Source organism: Amphiprion ocellaris, chromosome 4 (genome assembly GCF_022539595.1).
Source record: "Amphiprion ocellaris isolate individual 3 ecotype Okinawa chromosome 4, ASM2253959v1, whole genome shotgun sequence".
In the NCBI taxonomy this organism is placed as follows: Eukaryota; Metazoa; Chordata; class Actinopteri; family Pomacentridae; genus Amphiprion; species Amphiprion ocellaris.
Genome location: NC_072769.1, coordinates 15982822 through 16004145, shown reverse-complemented (window position 1 = coordinate 16004145; position 21324 = coordinate 15982822). Strand labels below are relative to the sequence as shown.

Below are 21324 nucleotides of genomic sequence, written 5' to 3'. Positions count from 1 at the left end.
CTTAGTTAGTTCCTTATTTAGTATCAAATAAAGCGATGAAAAGAAGCGGTCAGATTTCTATTCATTTTCTATTCGACTCACGGTGCTGTAGTACATTCTGGGGTACTTGCACTTTGAGTTTTTCCATTTAATGCTGCTTTAGTTGTCCACTCACTGACTTTATACCCTGCTACATCTACTTGGATGCTACAGATAGGCCTTTACAGATTTTAGCATCCATAATACTAAATCAAATGCATAAAATATTATGCAGTTGTCCAACAAATGTGCCTTGTCCTCAGCCACAAAAGACATTAGAATGCCTCATGTACATTATATAATGCAATAGCACACAGAAAGGCTGCTCTACTTGAGATTTACTTTCAGTTCTGATACTTAAAGCACAGTTTGCTGTTACTGAAGGAAATTGTTGAACTTTTCCTTTACTTAAAGTGTTATTTTAAGTGTGAAGCAGGAATAAACTATTATTAATCACATTAAATCAGAATAGCTAAACAGGTTTCACATTAAATCTCTGTGTAAAATGGGATAAATTACAGGAGATGCAGTCAGCTGATGCAAAAAAAATATGTGGCAATAGTTTAAACTTCTAGTGAAACATTCATATTAGATTAACATATATTTATGCCATTGGTGGAAGACGTATTCAGAAGTATAAATGGAAATATTACTTCAGTAGCTGGTACAAGTTTTGCATTTATACTCAGTCCCAAAGTATTTATTATAGAGGAAAGTGGCCCCTCTGAATGATAATTCAACATGGATTGTAGCCTGATTACATGTTTTATGTGTAAAAAAAAAAATAAATAAATAATGTGCGAAAGTACCATATGTCCTTGTGAAATGTGACAGAAATAACAAGTTGCTTCAAATTTTAACTACTGTTGTAGATTTTTAAGGTGCTTTCCTTAAATAGAGTAAGCGACTGCATTCCAGCATCATATATTTGGTTACACAACTGCACAGATGTTGGAAATCGAGGTGCCTCTGGTGATGACAGGCAGCTGGACTGTTTGTTTACTATCCAGACGGTTTCGTCGTTGCTTACTGTGATTGGCTCAAACACCCGCCCGTCAAACCCGTGGACCAATAGGAGAAGTGGAGCTCGCCCCGACCGGGACCAGCCCCGCCGAGGTCCCGGATGTGTTCCGTGAAGAATAGCTGGTCAGTTCACGTGTATTAAACAAAACACGGACGGTTTGGTTGACATGTTTGCAGTTTGATGGTCACTGCGGAGAGCAACCGTGCAGCTCGGGCCCGTTAAAGACGTTTACCGTTTCCTGAACATCACAAAGCTCAAGTAAGTCGCGTTTTGATTCGGTCCGATGTCACATCTGTCTGTCATCGTTAATAATCTTTGGAAAAAAACAGGCGCGGATGTGAGTTTTCTCTGTCTTGGCTGCTTCAGTTAGAAAGACTCTAGTTTAACGTTAAGCTAAATTAGTTCGAAAGCAAAGTAACGTTAATTCAAGAACTCCAGCGGTGGTTAATGAGGAGGCGGTGACTGGATTTAACGAACTGGCAACTGGGTTCGTCTGCTCGTCCCTGTGCAAATATGCAGGCTGACACCCATGGAAAATATAACGTGTACATGTTAGATGCTAAAACTAATGCAGCCTAAAGCAACAGCCCAGCTCTGAATCCTGCATTCATGAAGTTAAAATGTTCTGTTTTAGTCTGAACTGTTTGAGGGAGGCGCTGATTTAGCTGTATGTGCTGCTGTTGAACTGTGTCGCTTTATACTGTTATCTAGTCTAAGAGAATAAGGGAAGCACCTCCTGTATGTATAAGCCATTAGAGTTTCAACAGCACCACCAGCTCCAGCATTCAAAATGGCCATAAAGTTGATTCAACCCTCCTGAGCGTGTCATTTATGGGACAACCTTTGCTTTAGGCTGAATTTGTTTTAGCTGGGCGTGTATCATAAACTTAAGTCAATTTAAGCATGTTGGACTTTTGACTTTATTGTGGGGCAGACTGCAGCTGGACAAATTAATTAAAGGGCCAATATTCTTGTTGGGTGGGTTGGCTACAGGAAAATGCAATTAAAAGGAACAATGTTTAAAGCTAGACTGCAGGAGTTTTACATATACAGAAGTGTCCAAACAAATTCACTCAATGATGATTAAGTCCCTCTGTATTTTGCTGTAGACTAGAGTTTCAAATATGGTGCCTGGGGTTACATTCTCGCCTGTCGCACCAGTAATGATGTGCTTTACGTCACCCCGCAATGACTGGCATGTCAGGACTAAAGAGAAGCAACTGTAGCAACGATTACAGCAACTAGGATGATGATGATGATGATGATGATGATGATGATGGAGCATAAAGCAGAAATACCTAGGACGTGTCCAACAAAAGTTTCTGATGCTCCAGATTTAAAGAAACTTGACATTCAGAGGAAGGTTTAGAGTCTAAAAAAGTAGTTGTCACAAGCTTATGTTGACAGTGTTTGTGTAATTCTCTCTGCCAGACAGTGAAGACAAAAGTTTCACAAGGCAGGATTAATGTAATGTAGTTGTGCTGTGCCCATTATTTATTTGCTGGTAGAATGTGTGTATTTTTCAACTGGGATATAGACTACCTTTTACATATCTTGGAGATTATTCTTTAAAAGGCAGAGTACAAGTTTCTTACAAGACATTTTTGTGTATGGTAATGGAAAAAAGAAATGGAGGGAAGCAAAATTGCACAACATGATGTTATGTAAAGGTACTTTCTCATTTCTATATTGATGTGAGCTTCAGAAATTTGCTATCATTTGAGCAGCTGCATTTAGGCACCTGTATGTTTTCATGACTTTTTTTCTTTCTGCACCTAATGCAAGCAGTCTGTATGTTCTTGACAGGCCATTTGATAACAAGTATATTTTGGCAATTTCCTCAGACTGTGTCTATTCCTTTCTTCTTCTGAGCAATAATTGCTCTCTTTCATCTGCACCTCACTCCCATAATGACAGCTGGGTGTCAAGTTAAATAAGTTCATGTAATTATGAGCCACTTTACAGGCAGGCTCTTAGCTTATAATGGGACTCATAATTGGTTTAATAGTGAAATCAGGTGCATCATAAAATAAATCGGCGTGACCTGAATCCAGTAGAACACCTTTGGGGTATTTTAAAGAGACCAACAGCAACACAACACAACATCTCTTCAGAAATCTGGTATCCTCCATGCTGAGGAGGGTTGCTTTTGTCATTATAAAATGAAGGTGGACGTATGAAGTACTGGAAAAATTAGAAGATTTGAATGTCAGTAATAACAAGAGCACTGACTTGTTGCATTGAAGTTTTATATCAGGACCTGCATTTTTATTATAGTAAACCTAAACTGTTAACTTTTAATTTTGCATAAGAGCTGTTAGCCTACTGTTCAGTTTTTTAAGTAATGCAACTACTATGAGGCCATATAACATAGAATTATTTCACATTGAAGTGATTTTGCACAAAGCTGTACTTACTTCTGTTGTAATCTGGATTTCTTACTCTTACTTTTCCGGTTGTTACAATGAAATGTGGTAACTTATACTGTTTTGAGTTCACAATATCGGGCTTTTTAATGTGTTCCGCAACAGCTAGAAAATCTAAATGCTGTCAAAAACCTAAGTTTTTACTCTTAACATGCAGAAATACAGTCATGGCACAGAGTAATGCTGACTGTCTTTGGCTAAACAGTCTCTTCCCCTAGTCTGTGTGAGCATGTGGAACAACAATGGAGTGCATCACTGACAAGAGGTAGCATTAGGTTTCCCTCACTTGTTCATGTCTGTCCTAGTTACTTACAGTATTTTTTTCCAAGTTAGATACTGTCTGGAGAGAAATGGCGGAGGGAGGCTTTGACCCTTGTGAGTGCATCTGCACTCAGGAATATGCTATGAGGCGCCTCATCAACCTGGTAAGCAGCAGAGCCGAGAGTCTTTCAATGTCACTTGAAATCTAAGTTTCAGATTTGATTTGATTCGAGTTGAAGGACAGGTCAAAATGTTCCAAGTGTGGAATGTGAAGTGAAAATGTCTGCGGCTAAAGTTGAGAGACCGAAGAAAAGAGGCACAAGTTGCAAGTAAACGAAAGTCTTTAGAGAAGGAGGGAAGAAGGAAATACAAAGCTACTGACTGAAACTGAGCCAACGCATTCTGGTTCCTGCTTGGTGTTTATCTTGAGAGCAGATCTGATCTGCCGTAAAAAGACGGTTCACTTTGCAGCTCCAGATTTACCTTGAGCTTGGAAACATACTCTGACTTATACTTATGATTATGACAGAGATGAGGTCAGATTTGTCCTTAAAGGAATAATGAAGGATGCAACCTGTAGTTACTTTGTGTCAGTGTCCAGATTAGCTCATATACTTTTTTTCTTTTTTTTTTTTTGCACAGGTACAACTTGCATGACAAGTTCCAGTTGGCTGAGAGCTTGAAGCTGCCCTCTGAGGCTTCTGATTTGCGAACAGTATAGAAGGGTGTTAGCTAAATATCTGCACAATTTGCACAGCTTTTACTGTCAGAGCTGTGAAGTATATTTCAGGAAGCAGGCAGAGGCTGTTTTTCAAGGTTCAAATGTGAATAGATGCTCTATATGACATATTATTGCTAATGTAACCATGAAGTCCAAGTTTATGAAGTACACTTAAGTCGCCTGTGTGTTTATTGTCCATGTGTGTTTTCTCTCTTCCCAGATGAGGGCAGAGGTGGTCTGTAATTTATCCTTCTGTAATTGTCTTTCAGCTCAGGCAATCTCAGTCGTACTGCACAGACACAGAGTGCCCTCAGGAATGTATGTATGCCCACTTTTTATTGTAGCTCACATTTGACCTGGTGTTTTTTGGTCATAATGTCCTAGTATATATGGAAGCTGGAACATGTTCTCAAAGGAGAAATATTAGATTACATGTGTGAATAGTTTTTTGTCTTCAGTGCCAGGTCCCAGTGGGCCAGTGGGTGGAGGAGGTGACCTGACCCTCCCCATGGTTCTTATGGGATGGGTGGTGGTGGCTCTTGTCCTGTTTCTGCTGCGCCCATCCAGTCTCAGGGGTGCCCGTCCTACAGGAAAACCCACTGGACCCCACAATGTCAGTACTAATGCAACTCATTTTACATAACAAAGACATCTCCAATGTTAAAAGTTAATGCTCTGCCTTTGCTTTTGCCCTGATACTGCAAGCAGGTTCCTCTGTTCCTCTTAAATTTGAATAAGACACAGCTTGCTTATTTACAGATTCATCTGGTTCTAAAAATACTGATTAAGATTGATTCAACAAATCAATAATAAAAACCATGTTTTTAGCACAGGTGATTAATAGAAGTTTGGCATGTTCGTTTTATGAGATAGAAGACAACTACTTCTCTCCAATTAAGCTGTTTATTTTGTAAATATCAGTGTCAAAAGAATCTTGTACAAAGACCTTTTCTGTTTGGAACAGCCTCCCAGAAAAAGATAAAGTCTGATATGAACAGAACATTTTATTCAGTATAGTGAAATGTGATTGGTTGTAGAACACAAACATATAATTCAAATATTGAAATGTGATTGGCTAAAGGTGGGGATAAACCGTGGTTTAGACTTAGCTCTCACATTAGTTGGTGCACAGATATGTCCATATCTCTTGGCCCATGATTCATCCAATCCAGAGGAGCCACACCCTGTAAAAATAAAGAACCCTCCTACAAACTTTCCCCGCTTTCTACCAGTTAGTCTTATTCCATTGTTAGCTGAGATGTGATGTAGCCATTAGTGGTATTTCACTGGGAGGGTGCAGGTGTCCCTTAGGGAGGATTATTATGGTTTTCTCCCTCAACAACCTTGAGTTAGCAGTTTCAGTCCAATTAGTTGTTGCATTATAAGGAAATAGGAATGTGTTGTGTATCAAAGACAAAGCTCTATCTTTGTTAGTGTGTGTACATGTGTAGAAGAAGAAGCATCTTTTGTAAGCAGCTGTAACTTCCAGCCTGACCTGTCTGTGTCCATCAGCGCTTGGAGTTAAAGTTTAGCTCCATCTCTTCCCTTTTAAAGGTCAAGCACAACTCGTGGATTCAATGCACATTCAATGGTTATTATTATCAATATTGTACCACTCATATGTAATGTCAATTTCAGTGTTCAGTTAGTAGTACCTTAAAAAAATATCCTAACAGTACTTATAAATATTTATTCCCGTTATTAGACATATCTCCTGTAAAGTTAGAGCTAACATCATGTTGAAAAGGGAAACAGCCTTTGGGTACAGTGTGTACTGAAGAGCAAGAAGGGCTGGCAACTGCAAAAGGGCACATGTAATTAGGAAAACTAAACCATAAGCGCCTGTGGTAGTGACCACACACTCGGTGCATAAACACATGTAAACAAGATCTTTCATAAGACTGATAAGACACCTGGTGAAGTACTGAGCAAAACTCAATACTCTCATAATCATCCTCTGTCTGTTTTATGTATCATTCAGTGCCTTTACATTCACTGAAAATCTTTTCAGTAACCTAATTTCCTTAATGTCATTTCAACAAAAAATTTAATTCTTAATCCAGTTAGGGGATTAGAGCAACCTGATATCTCCCGAAGAACACAAATTTCTTTACCATTTATGATAAAGTCTAACTTCAGCTAACACAAAAGCCTCCAAATAAATCTGTTTCCACCACTACTATCTTCTGAAGCAAGGCTGATTTCAACAGCCTTCCTTTGACAAATGATTCTTAGTAGAATATTTCATCGTCTTTCCTGAGGATTAAGCTCACTTCTTTGCACCACTGTGCAAAAAGATGCAGCACTTCCTGGGCCAACAAATGCCGAAGTATGCTCCGTTACTTACTTGTGTTTTTGAGAATTTGCAACTCGGTGACCCCAGCAACAGCACTTGTCTGAAGAGAGGCCGCAGCTGCATGCTTTACTAGCACTCATTCCATGGCCATTTCCTTCTTACTTTGGTTAATATGCAGCATTCTTGGACACTTTTAACCACATATGTTGTGGCTGAGCTGCTTCCTGGAGTCTTTGCTGATGGGTGCTTTACACCAACCAGCCAAAACACACTCCGTTCTCTTTTAGGAAAGTGATTTTGTCACTATTTTCCAACTGTAGACACATCATTTAAGCATGTCCAGCTCCACAAAACAGAGCAGCTATTTACAGTCCTTTGCTTAGTTCCCTTCTTGTTTTTCAGCAAAGACATTTTCTTTTACTGTTGCACCATATCCTAACAGGTAGCGCTGTGATTGTGTTTTTCCTTGAGATTACAGGCCACAGTTCTCCATTTATTTAATATTTACCTCTTTATTATGACTAGCGTATAACAGGCTTGTCAAGCTCATGCATGTAGTTGACATCTTCCATCGTGTTGCAGCATCCTCTCAGAAAGAGGGTTTAAGCTTCGAGAGCTTTTGTGTCATCCCGTTTTATTGACAACCATGAAGGAGTCTTTTTCATATAAGCTGCAGCAATGTTATGCTCGTTGCCAAAGATGCTCCTGTAGTGAAGACTTTTTAAAACGTCTGTCCAAAGCCACATGTAGACAACTCCTTTTAGATTCTCCTGTTGTGTAGTGTAACAGAGACAATCTTCTGAATTTTTGTTCTTTCTATCAATACTATTTTTAAAGGACTTAATGAACATTTGGAACTTAAGTGGGTCACTATCAAAAACTGGGGACAGAAGAGAGACACTGTTGCTGGATTAATAACACAGAGCTTTGCTTTTCCATGACAGAGAAATTATTTCTTTGGGTACTATTGCTTGAAGCAGGTAATGTAGCTATATAACACATTTATAGCTACATAGAACGTCAAAGGAGTTGCAGAAAGAGATTGGATTAGAGTTGTCTGTGTTGTAAATATTGGTGTTTCTGACCAACATGTCTTGCAACTTTGGCTCAAAAGGATCTACTTTAACATTAAGTGCTTCCTTTTCCTGTTGTCTTTTCTCAAAATATGACTCCAAACCATCAAACACTTTAGATAAATTACTTTAACCTCTGAATCTCTTTAAGGCTCCCGGTACCCTTGTTTCCATCTCCAGCTGTTCCTTTTTCCTCCTCAGCTGCTCCTTCTATTCTTCCAAGTGCTTGTCCTTAAGTGGTTTTTGTCATACAATATGAGCAGCGCCTTCAGCCTCAGTGTTTATGCATTCAGACGCAACACCTGAAACCCTGGAGCTTAAGCCAGAAGATCTTCGTTTGCCTCTCGTGATTCCAACATTCGACTTACTGTCACTACATTTGTTGTATTTCATCCTGTATGCTGGATGTTGCCTTAACGTTCGACTAGAAGGAGGGAATGTGAGGCTGAGCATTAGTGTGGGAGTTTTATCCTTTAATTCGACAGGTGCCTTGCAGGAAATGGGGAGAAATGTCTGAATTTGCAGGAAGTGCTAAATCTGCAGCCACATGACCCATTTGCAGAAGGATCTTCCAGTTTCAAATCGTTGTTTTACATCGTCTGTAAAATCAGTTGTATGTTGTTACCCTTTTAAATCAGTCACTACAGGTTTTCTGTCTGTCAAAAGGGAACAACAAAATAACTAATTCATGTGCTGCTCTTCTGGTTTCATTCAGTCTTTAATTGAATTTGCAAGCCCTTTAATTGTTTTCACATTTGATTGACATTCCCCCTGAAAAGTTTCAGCTCTGCAGGCTAACATGTTGGCTGCAAATGTGATCGGCCTCCTCCTGTCCTCCATTTCAGCATTTACTTGATGAAGTAAATGCCACTCCAAAGATGAACCACATTCACAACAGGTCAAAATCTCAACCTTGTTAGCACTGTGTTTTTTTTTTTTTGTCAACTCAACACATAATGACACCCACAGAGTGACAAGCAGTCAAACTGACCCAAAACCAAGCACACACCAGCCAAAACCAACAGTCCCCAGTGGACGAACAGCCATGAGCAGTTTGGCTCATTTCCAGACTGTGGTTAAGCTTGCAACAAAAACAAGGAGGAACCAACACAAACCAACTGACACCAACCACAACACTGATGGCTGTGACATGCTGCTGCAAACAACACTGTGGCAGCAGTCAAATACTTTTTTAGGAATGGCTTCTTCAGTCCAAATATTCCAAAAAATGACCATTCAGTCCAAAACACTGACATCGAGCAGGTCGACATGATCAGTCAAAGCAGAATATCATTGATGCCGTTGTGGCTACTTTATATTGACCAGATTACAGCAACGACTGTGTATGAAAAAGCAAAGAAGAAAAGTGGCTCTTAACTGTGACAAGTTCATAAAAATACATATAGATTTCCAGATAGGTTTTACACTGTTTATTAAATGGACAAGCAGCAAGACATGACTTTTCACAAAAAAATATCAGAGCCATACTCTCAGTTTTTGTCCAAAATCTCTCCATACAAGTACACAGGTAAATATTGTGAAACCACATCCCTGTGCCAATTCCTGGAAGCGATAGCGACCAAAAGAACATATGCTGCCAAAACAAATAACGAACAAAACAGGATGAATTCACATTTTGGTTCCTACAGTGTGCCTGCCTGTCTGTTTCACTGTGATGTAACGCTACACCTAAAAAATCAGGACTAGCACAGTGTTTTCTCTCTGTACATAACCTGTCCTTCCAAAATAAGGTCAGGTGTAGAGGAGAAATCAGATTACTGACCTGCTGTGTGTACAGTATACACAGATTTACAGCGATCAGGTTGTCCCATGTGATCTGTTACCTCTTGAGGTGCCTGATTACTGAAGTCCAGATACAATGATACACTTCTGTTTTTTATATTTTTTTCTTACATGGTTAGTGCTTTTATTGGTCTTATAGTCACCTTATGTTCTCATTCTTCAAATTAATATTCAACATAATGATCTTTTTGTGCATCAAATGCTATCTGTCACGACCAGAGATTTCATCTCTTGTCATCAAAGGCTGATAAATAATGCACTTTTTTTTAGTCGGTTACTTTATTATTATAGTTTGTGACTTGTGTCCTGTGTGTATTTAAAAAATATATTTTCAAAACAGTCTCTTTCAAAAAAGGATGCAGCAGTCTTACCAAACAGAGAAACCATTGATGCAGTTGCTATGTTGGGTCAGTATTTGTAAGGATGAGCCATTTTCTCCCAAAACTAGGAGCCTAGAAACTAAATATTTACTTTGTAAAGCAGACCACAAACTAAACTGGAGCTTTAAACGCTAACTCAGACCCTTGGTATTTATCACATAATAGAATTGCACGTCTTCATAAAATCATATGCTTACCTTTAATTGCCGTGATGTTGGATTCAAGATGTACTTATTGACTGCATCAGCCCTATTGTTTGCTTGTTTCTGTTTTAAAAAATGAACTCCTTCTTGTTTTGCTTTACAGAACGATAGAAGAGAGCCCCCAGCGCCACCTGTAGACTAGCACTGGAGTCTGACAACCGGCAATCATCCATCTGCTCTGACTGGAGCTCCACAGTTACTTAGTAACTGTGACCAGGGCAGCGGCATCTCCCTGTCAATCTTCATTCTCATATTATTTTTTATTTTTTCCTCTTCTAATACTGCTGCAGATCTGTCTTGATACTAGAGCCCAACTGATGCTGGATTAATGAGGCCAGTACAGATGTGACATTTGCTTTGATAATATAGAGGTTAATAATCATTTTCTTCCATAAGCACATAATATAAACACTATCTGCAGTTATTCTGCTTCTGCATTTTCATCAAAAGATGTCATGTAGAATTTAATTACTGAATACTATTTCAGCCACTATTAGCATATCTGTTACACGTCAGCTAGCCTATATGCTACTACAAAGTGTCATCTGATGACATTAGCACATTTATATATCAGTTGGGCTCTATGTAACACTTGACCAAGTCTTAAACTACAGGGTGTGGCTTTGTTTGGAGTTCATCCCTGATCCCAGCTCTGGTGCTAACACATCTGCAGAAACTCAGACGTGAACTCAAAATGAAGGAACATGTCACATGTTTGGGGGAGAAGAGAAGGGGAAGCGAAGAATTTCCGGGCCAAGTAGTTAAATCGTTGTTCTGTACTTGCTGAGTAATGAACGGTGGCGGGTTCTTCAGTTCTTTTCTGAAACATTCCACTCTTTCCATTTTAAAGTTCAAACTCTGAACAGTGCCGGTAATGATGTCATATCCTATAAGGTCTTAATGGCATGTTCAAACCAGCAGAATGACAGAATTTATTACATTTATTTGATTAGGTTCCATTCTGAATTTGAATAGGTTTTTATTTACAGTAACTTTGTTTTAATGCAGTGAAATAGTTATTTTATGTTTACATTCAGGCCTCAGTTAAATCACATACATGCCGAAACCAGCAAATAGAACATGTTACTGTGGTGTTCGTGATTGAGATGGCAATATATTTGCAACAAGTTACAGAGAGTTATAAGAGTTAATTTAGAAAATGTGAGCAAAATATTTCATGCACAGAAAACAGTGATTTTCCTCAGTAATAAAAGATGCAAGTGAGTGTAAAAGAATATTAAAAGATCTCAGATTCGTTTCACAAAATGAAATGAATTGCACGCTTGTGGATGGGGACAATAAACTCGACACAGACGATATCAGTTTGTCATGTTAAGACAACTGTGTACTGTAATTTTTGATTACAGAAGAACATTCTGTTGAGAAACAAACTTTAGTAGCCAAATAGTGTATTTTGTTAGTGTTTTGTTCATTCCTTCCTGAAGGTCTGATGCAGTGATTCAGCTTTCTGAACAATAAGAGCAATCCAAAGTTTCTACTTCACAACTTCTATATTGTAGCATGTCAAATTGATGAGTAGTGAATAATTGAAAGTGTGTTTTAACAGTGCCAATGTGAATTTGTGGCTCAGAAATTTAGAGAACGTTTTGTGAAAAATCAGCAATATGAGGTTATTTTTATTTTTCATTTCTGATGGAAAGAGGAGGAAGGAATGGTCTGCAATCTTGTTTTCTTATCTTTCTTACATGTATCTTACTGCAAACATTATTCAGTCACAGCATCCGTGTCTATAATACAGAAACACTGTTTCCATTTTAGTTACCCACACATAACAACAGAACCATTCAACCCACATATTCCCAGAGCCACTGGCTGAACAATCACACTGGGTCCTACAACCTCACTGGATAACTGTATGAAAAAATATCAATAGAAAAAGGAAATTAACAGTTTATTATCAGTATGTGATTTACCCTGCAAGGTTATATGCTTACAGGGTTCCTTGATTATTTACTTGCTCCAGCACTTTGCTAAGCAAATGATTAATTTTACATCAAATTAATGTTAGAAGAGACGTATCACCTCTAACAAAGGTTGTATGAATAATCTGTGACCAGAAAAAGATGAACCAGTAAAATGACAAGTCATGTTTGTTTCCTTAACACACACAAGGAATCAACCCTCTTAAAATAATTTTTTAAAAAAATAGGGAAGATGGATGTTATTTGTGTCTGTTGTTCCTGTTAGATTACATTACACAACAGAATTTTGTTTTCCGAGTGTCATATGTGAACATCTATATTGTGCATTACTCTAGAAATGTGTTAGGAGTCCTTCTTTAGCAAATAGCAAAAGTTTAAAACCATGACATGATCTGGGACATCTGTGGGCCAAGTTCATCTTCATTGCCATATCAGCAAATGTTCTCTGAATGTTTTGTACTTTCTAGAGTGTGGGTGATGGCAGGGTAGAGCTTAAAGAAGGAAAGTGTTGTGTAAACCATTCATGTTGTATATAATGCAGTGGGGAAGCTGTACTAGATCACGGAGAAGAGCAAGTGGACTGTCTGCTATCACAGGAGACCTCAATTTACACTGTTATTGTCTAAGAGTAAAAGGGCTTCAACTATGCACTTTTCCTACAACAAAAGAAAAAATAAAAGACTTTAGTCTCACTGCTTGCCTGTGTTTTATTGGAATCAAACACAACTGTCATAAATTAATCCCACTGAAACATTGCAAATACATTCAACTGCAGAAGTGTGTGCTCAAATGTTGTCAACTATTTTTCCCCTCTGTAAATGCCACAAAGCAATTTATTATCATTGATGAAACGAAGTGCACTTAGGAATTATAGTATGTTTTATTCCACCACATTTACTGTTCAGCTGTACTTAGAAATCACTTTATAGATTATGTTTTTATATACCAAACAGCTGATGCTTGTTAGACATTAAACTACTTATTGATCGGCCACATCAACACATCACAGCTGGGATTTCAGTAGATTAGTAGTAACAATCCATAATGCAATTTTGAATGCAGCGTTTGTGGCATTTCTACATTTACCTGACATTTCTCTACTAAACTGCAGGACACTGGTACATTAATATGCAAATGAGAGATAATATTTGTAGACACTTGCTGATTCACATTTTTTTTAGGAAAATCCACAGTCCTCTTTATGCAAAAATGTACTCAGTTGTTCGTTTAAGGTCAATTTGAGGATCCAGAAGTCTGAATTGTACAAATCAAGTAGGGATATTTCCAAGTTCTAGCCCCACTTTGTTACCCATTGAGCTGTGGTGGAATAATATTAACAAAAGGGGATAATTAAAACAAGACCGTACCATGTGAAGATGTGCATTATTGATTGACCCAACTTGGTCTACTGAAGTCTCATGTTATTTTCAGATAAACTGTGGAATGTATGTTTTGCAATCTAGTTTTGTGTATTTTGTCCGTCTTCACTTGAATAAAGTGTGTTTGTAGCAGGTCTACTATTAACTGTAGGAATGACTACGCCAGAAAACATTATTTCAGTGCCCATGCATGTGCCTGACTGTTTTAATACAGGTACTCCTTCACCTTTTTCACCAGCTTCAGTCTTGATTTGTTTTGGGTAGTCTTCCGAGCATGCGCAGTGTTAAACCGGACACGTTTCCCTGGGTTACCGTCAACAACTCCCTTAGCTTACAGAAGCTAGGTTTGTTTGTAGGTTTCTGTCGTTTATCCCCCGTTTTGTGTTGTGTAGTGAAGCAGGGAAGGTTGTCGTGTCACAATTTAAGTCTGACTAAGGCTAATTTAACTACAACAGCGGAAAAGGAACCGCAACGGCTAACTAGCTTGAGCTAACACACGCTAGCATGCTAACAGTGTGCGCAAGGTGGAGAAACCGTTTGTAGTTTTCAGGATGACAACTCAGGATTTCAGGACATTGGCTTACACGAAAAGCCCCAAAACATCGAAAAGAACAACCTTTCAGGTAAGAGCGTCATCGCGTACAGTCTTGTTATCATGCCAAGTATGAAATGGTCAAGTGACTGGATTAATTATCTGGAGTCTGTTATGAAGTATCATGTTAACCTGAAATGATGTCGTTGCAGGATGAACTACAGGCTGCCATCTCTGCCAGAGCAAGCAAAACAAAAACACTTCAATACTCCTACTATGATGACTTCGATGTGGATGATGATGGTAAGATGGTAGAACATCAATATTTCTACAGTGAACAAAATTATAAACTCTGCACACAAATGGTCTTCTTTTCTGACTTATAGAAAAACATAATCTAATTTTCACTGTTATGTTTAGAAAAGGCTTAAAGTTACTCTGTCTGTTTGGTTTAACGGTTGATTCATGTTTTCATGCTTTAGATTTTTTGAAGGAACTTCTCAAATCAAGAAAAAAGAGGACTAATGCATTCAAAGCTGGGAAGAGCAAAGCCAAAACAAATACCTTTGAGCTCTCAGATGATGAAGGAAAACACAGCAGGACAAAAAAAGTTTCATTCCTGAAGACCCAAAGAATCAGCTCTCCTTCAAACAACACAACGGCATCAGAGTCGCATGAAAACGAGCCTCCGGACTCCTCTTCTGCCGGACACACTAATTACAATGGATCCTTTTTCTCACAGCACTCCACAAATATCAGTGAAGATAACACAACGTTTAAAAGCAGTAGTGCGGAGTCTGCACCTGCTCAAATCACAAGAGAGAACTCAGGTAAATCCCTTTCATTCCAAACATCAGATGATACTCTTCTGGACATGTCGTTGCCTTTACCATCTGATGGCAGCGTGACTGAAACTCCAGCTCCAGAGGAAAAGATCAACTCACTTGGAGAAGAAACCTCCCAGACTCCTCAGTTGTCAGCATCTGGCCTCAATCACGCAGGTCTGTTTAGAACATTTCATAAGAACACAACAAACTATTCCTCTAACTATGAGTGCAGATTTAGCATTCATACTTTATCATTCAGATTGTACCACCGAGAGGGAGCCACCTAGACCCAAACCACGGCAAAGGACTCTTGGACTGAGCGCTCTTGCAACAGAGAAGCTAACTGAAGAAACTGGATCTCAGGATCTCAGCAGGCCCCAGACATCTTCAGCATCACTTCCCTTCTCAAGTGATACATCCAGCAACGTTGCTGTAAGGAGCTGCAGCCCACAGGTGTGTCTCTGTGTTTGGTTATTCAGTATTTCAAATTGCGAAGTGACAAGAAACAATCCCTTATCAGAGTATGTTTGTTATGTTGTTTTAATGTAGTGGACAGAAGGAGATCACACAGCTTCTTGTAGCCCCAGCAAATCCTCTTCAAACAGGAGCGAACACTCACAACTCCTCACCAAGTCCACGGTTGATTCTGGATCCAGAGGTAATAATTGGCATGTTCAGTGTTTTTTAATTGTAGCTTTCTGTTATTAATCCACTTGGTATTTGATTTATTGATTTAGATGGCTTAATTTCTGATGACAACAAAGAGCAGGAGAGAAACTACTCTACATCATTTGAAGAATTTAATGTAAGACATATTGCACACTGTTTAGCTTGACTTTGATCTTTATTTTTATGTATTCCTAGTTTTGGTAAATGTGTCTATTGTTTTCTTTCAGGAACACTCAGGAGATCACTCAGATCAACTCTCTCATCTCCCGGAAAAATCATTTGACACGAGGTCAGTGTGCAAGCTGTACCTGCAGAGCTCCATGCGTAAAACAGGATGATTTTTATCTCACCATAGTTTTGTTTTTATCTAAATTAGGACTTCGAGTTCTCAGAGACCTCGAAATGTATGCTCCAAGAAAGTGGAATCGAGGTACTTGGGGAATCTCAAAATTCTGGACCGTAAAATCTCACTACAGGAGTCTCAGCCGCAAGCAGCAGATTCACTCAGAGCTGCCGTTTACCAGGTCAGCGTGACAGCAAGTCTCTGTGGTGTTAATTTTCTAGTATTATTTAGTGCTTTTCTTAATTCCGTGTCTTAAGTGACAATGCATAATCAGTGTGGTTCTCCCTGCACTGAGCACCATCTACAGGACCTCCATCATGAAGCAAATACAGTACAGATATATAGGTAACACAGCGGATAGTGAGCTCTTGCAACTAAAGATTGATTTGTGAGAGAAATTGATTTTGAGTTAGAAATTTTTAAGTGAGCGCTTCATTGTTTTCAAGTCTTGTGGAGGCATAAATCATATTTTTTTCTACTCAACATTTGGACATGAAGGCTGTGCATGTCGTTTTCACATTGATTGTTTACATCAGTAGAGGGCATCAGAGTATCTCTAGTAAAATCCTGCTTACACTTACCAGGAATGGCTTAAAAAGAAAAAGGAAAAATCAAAAGAGAACATGCAACTAAAGAAGAAGGAGGAAATTCTGAAGGAGAAAAAGGAAAAGGTAAATAATCTTTTTAGGAGACAAACTACAAAACAACTTCTCCCACTGTACAGATTACAAAGGTAGTTACTTAACATCACACCATTTTTCTGTAAACTCGCAGGAGCAAGAGGCTAAAAAGGAAGATGCTGTTGCGTCTTATGAAGCCTGGAAAGAAAAGAAGGCAGAGAGTCTCAAAGCAAAAGCTAAAGAACGGCAAGATAAGATTAGAAAAGAACAAAGAGCGACTGAAGAGAAAAAAGAAAAAATACAGTCGGCTCAGCAGGTAAACTGTACTTTTATTATAACTTGTTCTGAGAGCTCTAGTAAGGATTCTCCTGAGTAAATGTGCCGTTAATTGGTATTTTAATAATACTTAAAGGTGTTTGAAAAATGGAAGCGTGAGCACGATCGTCTACACAGGGAGAAGCACAGAAAACAGAAAGAAGCAGAAAATAAACTCAAGCTGAAAAAACAGGAAACAGAGGAAGAAAGAAAGAAAGACAGCAAATCTGCTTTTTCTGACTGGTGAGTAGAAATATACTGGCTGTGGTTATTAATATTATTTTTCTTATGTACATAAAAGTGATGAAACATTACATCATTCTGTACTGTCATTTACTGTCTGAGTAGTAAGAATACAAACTGTACATTGCGGACACATGTTTCATAAAATTGCCTTATAATAAATACAGTATAAATATTTAATGGTGGCTGAAAGTAAATATTCAAACTTTCACTACACAGACGTAGTGTATTTCAAATAGCTGCCTTCAGTGAGCAACTTATAGACATGGACAGAAGTTAATGGGCCTCACACCGATGTGTTTTCCTTCTATTCATTCATTCTATGTCTCTTTTTGGTTGTTTTGCACCTTTATGTGGTCATATCTCTGGTCATTTAATGCTCCTTTGTGGCAATTTTCCATTGATTTGTAGTTGTTTTGTATGTTTGCTGTCATTTTGTGTCTTTTTCTAGTTGTTATGTGTCTCTCTTGGTCTTACTTTGTCTTTGCTGTTGCCGTCACTATCTTTGTGCTCATTTCTTGTCTTTTTGTCGTTGTTTCTCTCTACTTGTTTGAATGACTTTCCATTTCATTTTGAACAAAGGCTTTAATGAGGCATTCCATTCAGCAGTTCCTCCATATTTTTAGCCACATCTAACAGTGCTGTACCATCACCGACACGCTGTTCTGTCCTAAAAATTATAAACCACTAGATGGCAGTCAAAGCTGGATGCTATTTTTCATCACTTACCGGTCACACAAACACCAGCAGTAGTCACTTTCTTCTAATGCCATGTTATATGTCTTTATGAAAAATGATTCAGGTGTGAAAAGAAGAAAGACGTCCTCCACGAAAAACTCACGACAAAATCCAAAGAAATCCAAAATAAAGCAGAGGAGGAACGATACATGAAAGAAGAGAGAGATAAGATGGCTTTAGAGACGTATGAAAACTGGCTGGTAAGTAGAATTAATAATAATATCAGTGAAAAAAGCATCAGAGGTACTGCTACTGTCTTATTTGCTGTTGAGAAAGATGGTCTGTAGTGTGAACTCGTGACTTTAGATTTTTTAGATGATGCTGACAATCTTCAGATCTGTCTAGTGAAAAGTAACTGAGTGCATTCATGACTTACATTATTTGACTATATCACTGTTTACTACTTCCAGTTCACTAATTTTTGGACAGGAATGTTGTGCTTTTTGCCTGACTACATTCATTTGACAGCTGAAGTTACTTTCCAGGTTAGTTTTTTACACATCCCAAGTTTATAATATCCAGCCCCTTGTTGAAGATTTCACCACAGTTTAGTGTTTTCTGCTCTGAAAACTCCTTTGGAATGTCTGTCTGTCTAGGCCCCTTCTCACGCAGCAGATCTACCAAAGAGAAATTTATTTTCTTGCACATCTTCATAAATTAACTGAGGCCCAAAATGTCAAATAATAATAATAATTTTATTTTTATTTATATATATATATATATATATATATATATATATATATATATATATATATATATATATATATATATATATATATATATATATATGTATATATATATATATATATATATATATATATTATTATTATTATTATTATTATTACTATTTAAAAAGCAAAAATTCAAGAAATGTCTGAAATGTCAGACTTTTTTAAAAAAATACAAGAATTAAAGAAATGTCTGACATGTTAAATTTTTTTTTTTTAAAAAAAGCAAAAATTAGAGAAATGTCTGAAAAATATCCCGAATGTGTACGTTCAACATTCTTTTCTCTCCAATAAATATGACCCTTTGGAAGTGGCTGGAGACTGCTTGATACAATAAACTGTGTATATAATAGAGAAAACTTTCTCCATCTTGAGCCTCCACAACAGTAAATAGGAACTGACATGCCGTGAAAAGTGTTTTTGATGATAGTGTCACGAAAAGCTTGTTTTTTTCCCCCCCAACAGGTAAGAAAAGATCTGGAGCAGAAGAGACAGAGAGAAGAAAGACGAATACAAGCAATACTTAGAGACAGTCCACCTCCACCGTGGAGTCCTCCAAACCACACCATACCTTTTAGAAAATAACATTCAAAATGTCACATAGCACTGCTAGAATATCTGTTGGTGCTTATGTTTTAAAGTTTTGTACTGTTGAATTTTATATTTTTGTAGTTTTTAGGTTAAACCTCACAATCTTACAAACTGATCTGTTTAACTTTAGATGCACATTTTATGTTCAACAATATTTATTTTGTTAATATAAATGGTGGATTTATTGAATATGATTTAAAAATACACGTCATTTTTCACCTATGTGTTTTCATAGCATTTTTAATTTGTCCTCCAAAACATTTATTGAATGTATGGATGAAACGAGTTACGTAATACCACAATAAACCAATCTTATCTCCCTCTCACTTTGGGAATGATGTGCACACTTTAAACAAGTTTGTACAGAGAAAAACATTTGAGATTTACAACTTAAACACAGTTGAGCCCCATTCTCCTCATGAATGAGTGCTATGAAGGCATTTGTCTGCTGTTGCTAAATTAGCCATTAACAGACTCATAGTGGTTCATGTCCCATAAATGTTGAAATCTTACAATGTGGTGTAGGTTTTAAATGAGGACATATAATTCAGAATGCGGTTACATTGATACTCCAGAATCTTCAAGATCAGTCTGTGTGAAGTGACCTAGAGATCTTTTTCCCAGTTTCACTCTGGATGCATCTTCTGAGCCATAATTTTTTAGATTTTGAAGATTAAGAAACTGACTGAATCTGGTCTGATTACGTACTGATTATATAAGTTAATGAAGTTACAGAGTTGCATTTATCATCAGTGAGTCTGGTTCACCTGACCTGTTTCAGACTGTCTTTATACGGTAAAGTTGTAATTGGCAGTTTGTAATAGATGTGAAATTATAGGGCAAAGGGAATGAGGCAAAGCTCAACATCTATGAAAGGTGTTTTTATTATTTTAGGGGGATTGGATTGTGTGCTCCTCTGTCAGCTAAAGGCATCCAGTAATTACCATTTTTCTGGCAGTACTTCTTCATGTAAACATTTTTCAGGGCCTGTTTTCCCATACAGATATATTTAAGCAGCGTAACAACCCTCTATTCAACTACATACAACAAACCACAAAACTGATTTTGTGGCAACTGACAGATTTTGTATGTGCCACTGAAAAGTGTATAGAAAGCATAAAGATATGTCTGCTTTTTAAATGCAAAGAAAGAATCTGTACACGTTTGTATGAGTTAAAGTGTGTATGATTTAAGGTTAGTTGTGGATTTATTTAAAGCTCTCGCAAAGAGCACAGGGATAAAGATTACTTTAAAGAGCTCTGAAAGCAAGTGGTGTAAACCGTTCAACAATGTAATATTGAGATGAACCAAAAAGAAACAAAAGGTTGTTATGGACATGATGTGATATCTCAACCAAGTAGGTGGTTGAAATATCAGTAATTGATTCTTTTACAGTGTTTCCTTTTCATTTCATTTCATTTCATTTATTCATTTATTTTTAAAATGGGACAATTTTTATTTTTTTATATATATATATATATATATATATATAAAAATAAAAAAAGAAAATTTAAAAAAAGAAAAACGATAACACTTAGTGGACATAACAGACTTTTAAAATTACACAATTTTTACTGAATTTATATCAGCCTAAAATATCATTATTTTACAAATATTTGCCATTATATGAAAAAAGTTTATTAAGGATTGAAAACTGGTTAAGTTTTCATTTTTTTAATTCATTTGTAATTGTTATTTACAGGTTTTCCCTGTTTTGTTAAATTACAAATAGTATCTAGTAAAATCGCAGTGCAACTGCATTAATTTACAAACAAAAAAAACAATCAACTAATAACTAATTTCTGAGTTCATTTCAGTTCTTGAGTTAACATTCAGTAGTGTGCAATAACTATGTATCTGCACAATAACACAATATTTATTACACTGTATACTTACAATTTATTTCTTAGAAAAAGCACATTCTACCTTTATGTTTATGCTGTTCCTACTTATCTTGAAAGTATCACCTTGTGTCTTTTCTAATGTAATGAGAAAGAAATTTAAGTTTTTCTAATGTATTTTTCTACTCATGTTTATTTTTTAGGTTATTTTTCTACTTATGTTTATATTTTTAGGTCATATTTTTCTCCTAATGTTTACATTTTAAGGACATATTTTTCTACATATATTTATGTTTTTAGTTCACATTTTTATACTTATGTTTATATTTTTAGGAAATATTTTTCTACTT

The 21324-nt window shown here is 37.1% G+C and overlaps 2 protein-coding genes across 3 annotated transcripts; both read left to right on the top strand.

The window, feature by feature from the left end:
* Window positions 1–1126: 1126 nt before the first annotated feature.
* On the top strand, window positions 1127–12840 carry smim14 (small integral membrane protein 14). 2 transcript variants are annotated; one of them, XM_023292674.3, is made up of 5 exons: window positions 1127–1300; window positions 3802–3893; window positions 4720–4768; window positions 4909–5063; window positions 10309–12840. In XM_023292674.3, exons 2-5 carry the CDS (start codon window positions 3819–3821, stop codon window positions 10345–10347), a joined length of 318 nt encoding a protein of 105 aa, XP_023148442.1. In that variant the 5' UTR covers window positions 1127–1300; window positions 3802–3818; the 3' UTR covers window positions 10348–12840. The 2 variants fall into 2 exon arrangements, with proteins under 2 accessions (XP_023148442.1, XP_023148441.1); XM_023292673.3 differs by having other exon boundaries at window positions 1130–1300; window positions 3798–3893.
* Window positions 12841–13804: 964 nt separating this feature from the next.
* On the top strand, window positions 13805–19459 carry map9 (microtubule-associated protein 9). The gene is made up of 13 exons (XM_023292684.3): window positions 13805–14150; window positions 14272–14362; window positions 14542–15060; window positions 15146–15339; window positions 15436–15544; window positions 15624–15691; window positions 15783–15844; window positions 15932–16079; window positions 16483–16569; window positions 16673–16834; window positions 16931–17076; window positions 17879–18014; window positions 19008–19459. Exons 1-13 carry the CDS (start codon window positions 14079–14081, stop codon window positions 19125–19127), a joined length of 1914 nt encoding a protein of 637 aa, XP_023148452.2. The 5' UTR covers window positions 13805–14078; the 3' UTR covers window positions 19128–19459.
* Window positions 19460–21324: the final 1865 nt, after the last annotated feature.

Excerpts from the sequence above, each read along its gene's own strand:
- map9 (XM_023292684.3), top strand. The coding sequence starts at position 14,079 with ATGACAACTCAGGATTTCAGGACATTGGCTTACACGAAAAGCCCCAAA. Across the intron at positions 14,151-14,271 it reads CGAAAAGAACAACCTTTCAG|GATGAACTACAGGCTGCCAT; the intron begins GTAAGAGCGTCA and ends ATGTCGTTGCAG. Across the intron at positions 15,845-15,931 it reads GAAAAATCATTTGACACGAG|GACTTCGAGTTCTCAGAGAC; the intron begins GTCAGTGTGCAA and ends TATCTAAATTAG.
- smim14 (XM_023292674.3), top strand. The coding sequence starts at position 3,819 with ATGGCGGAGGGAGGCTTTGACCCTTGTGAGTGCATCTGCACTCAGGAA. Across the intron at positions 4,769-4,908 it reads CACAGAGTGCCCTCAGGAAT|TGCCAGGTCCCAGTGGGCCA; the intron begins GTATGTATGCCC and ends TTTTGTCTTCAG. Across the intron at positions 5,064-10,308 it reads AACCCACTGGACCCCACAAT|AACGATAGAAGAGAGCCCCC; the intron begins GTCAGTACTAAT and ends TTTGCTTTACAG.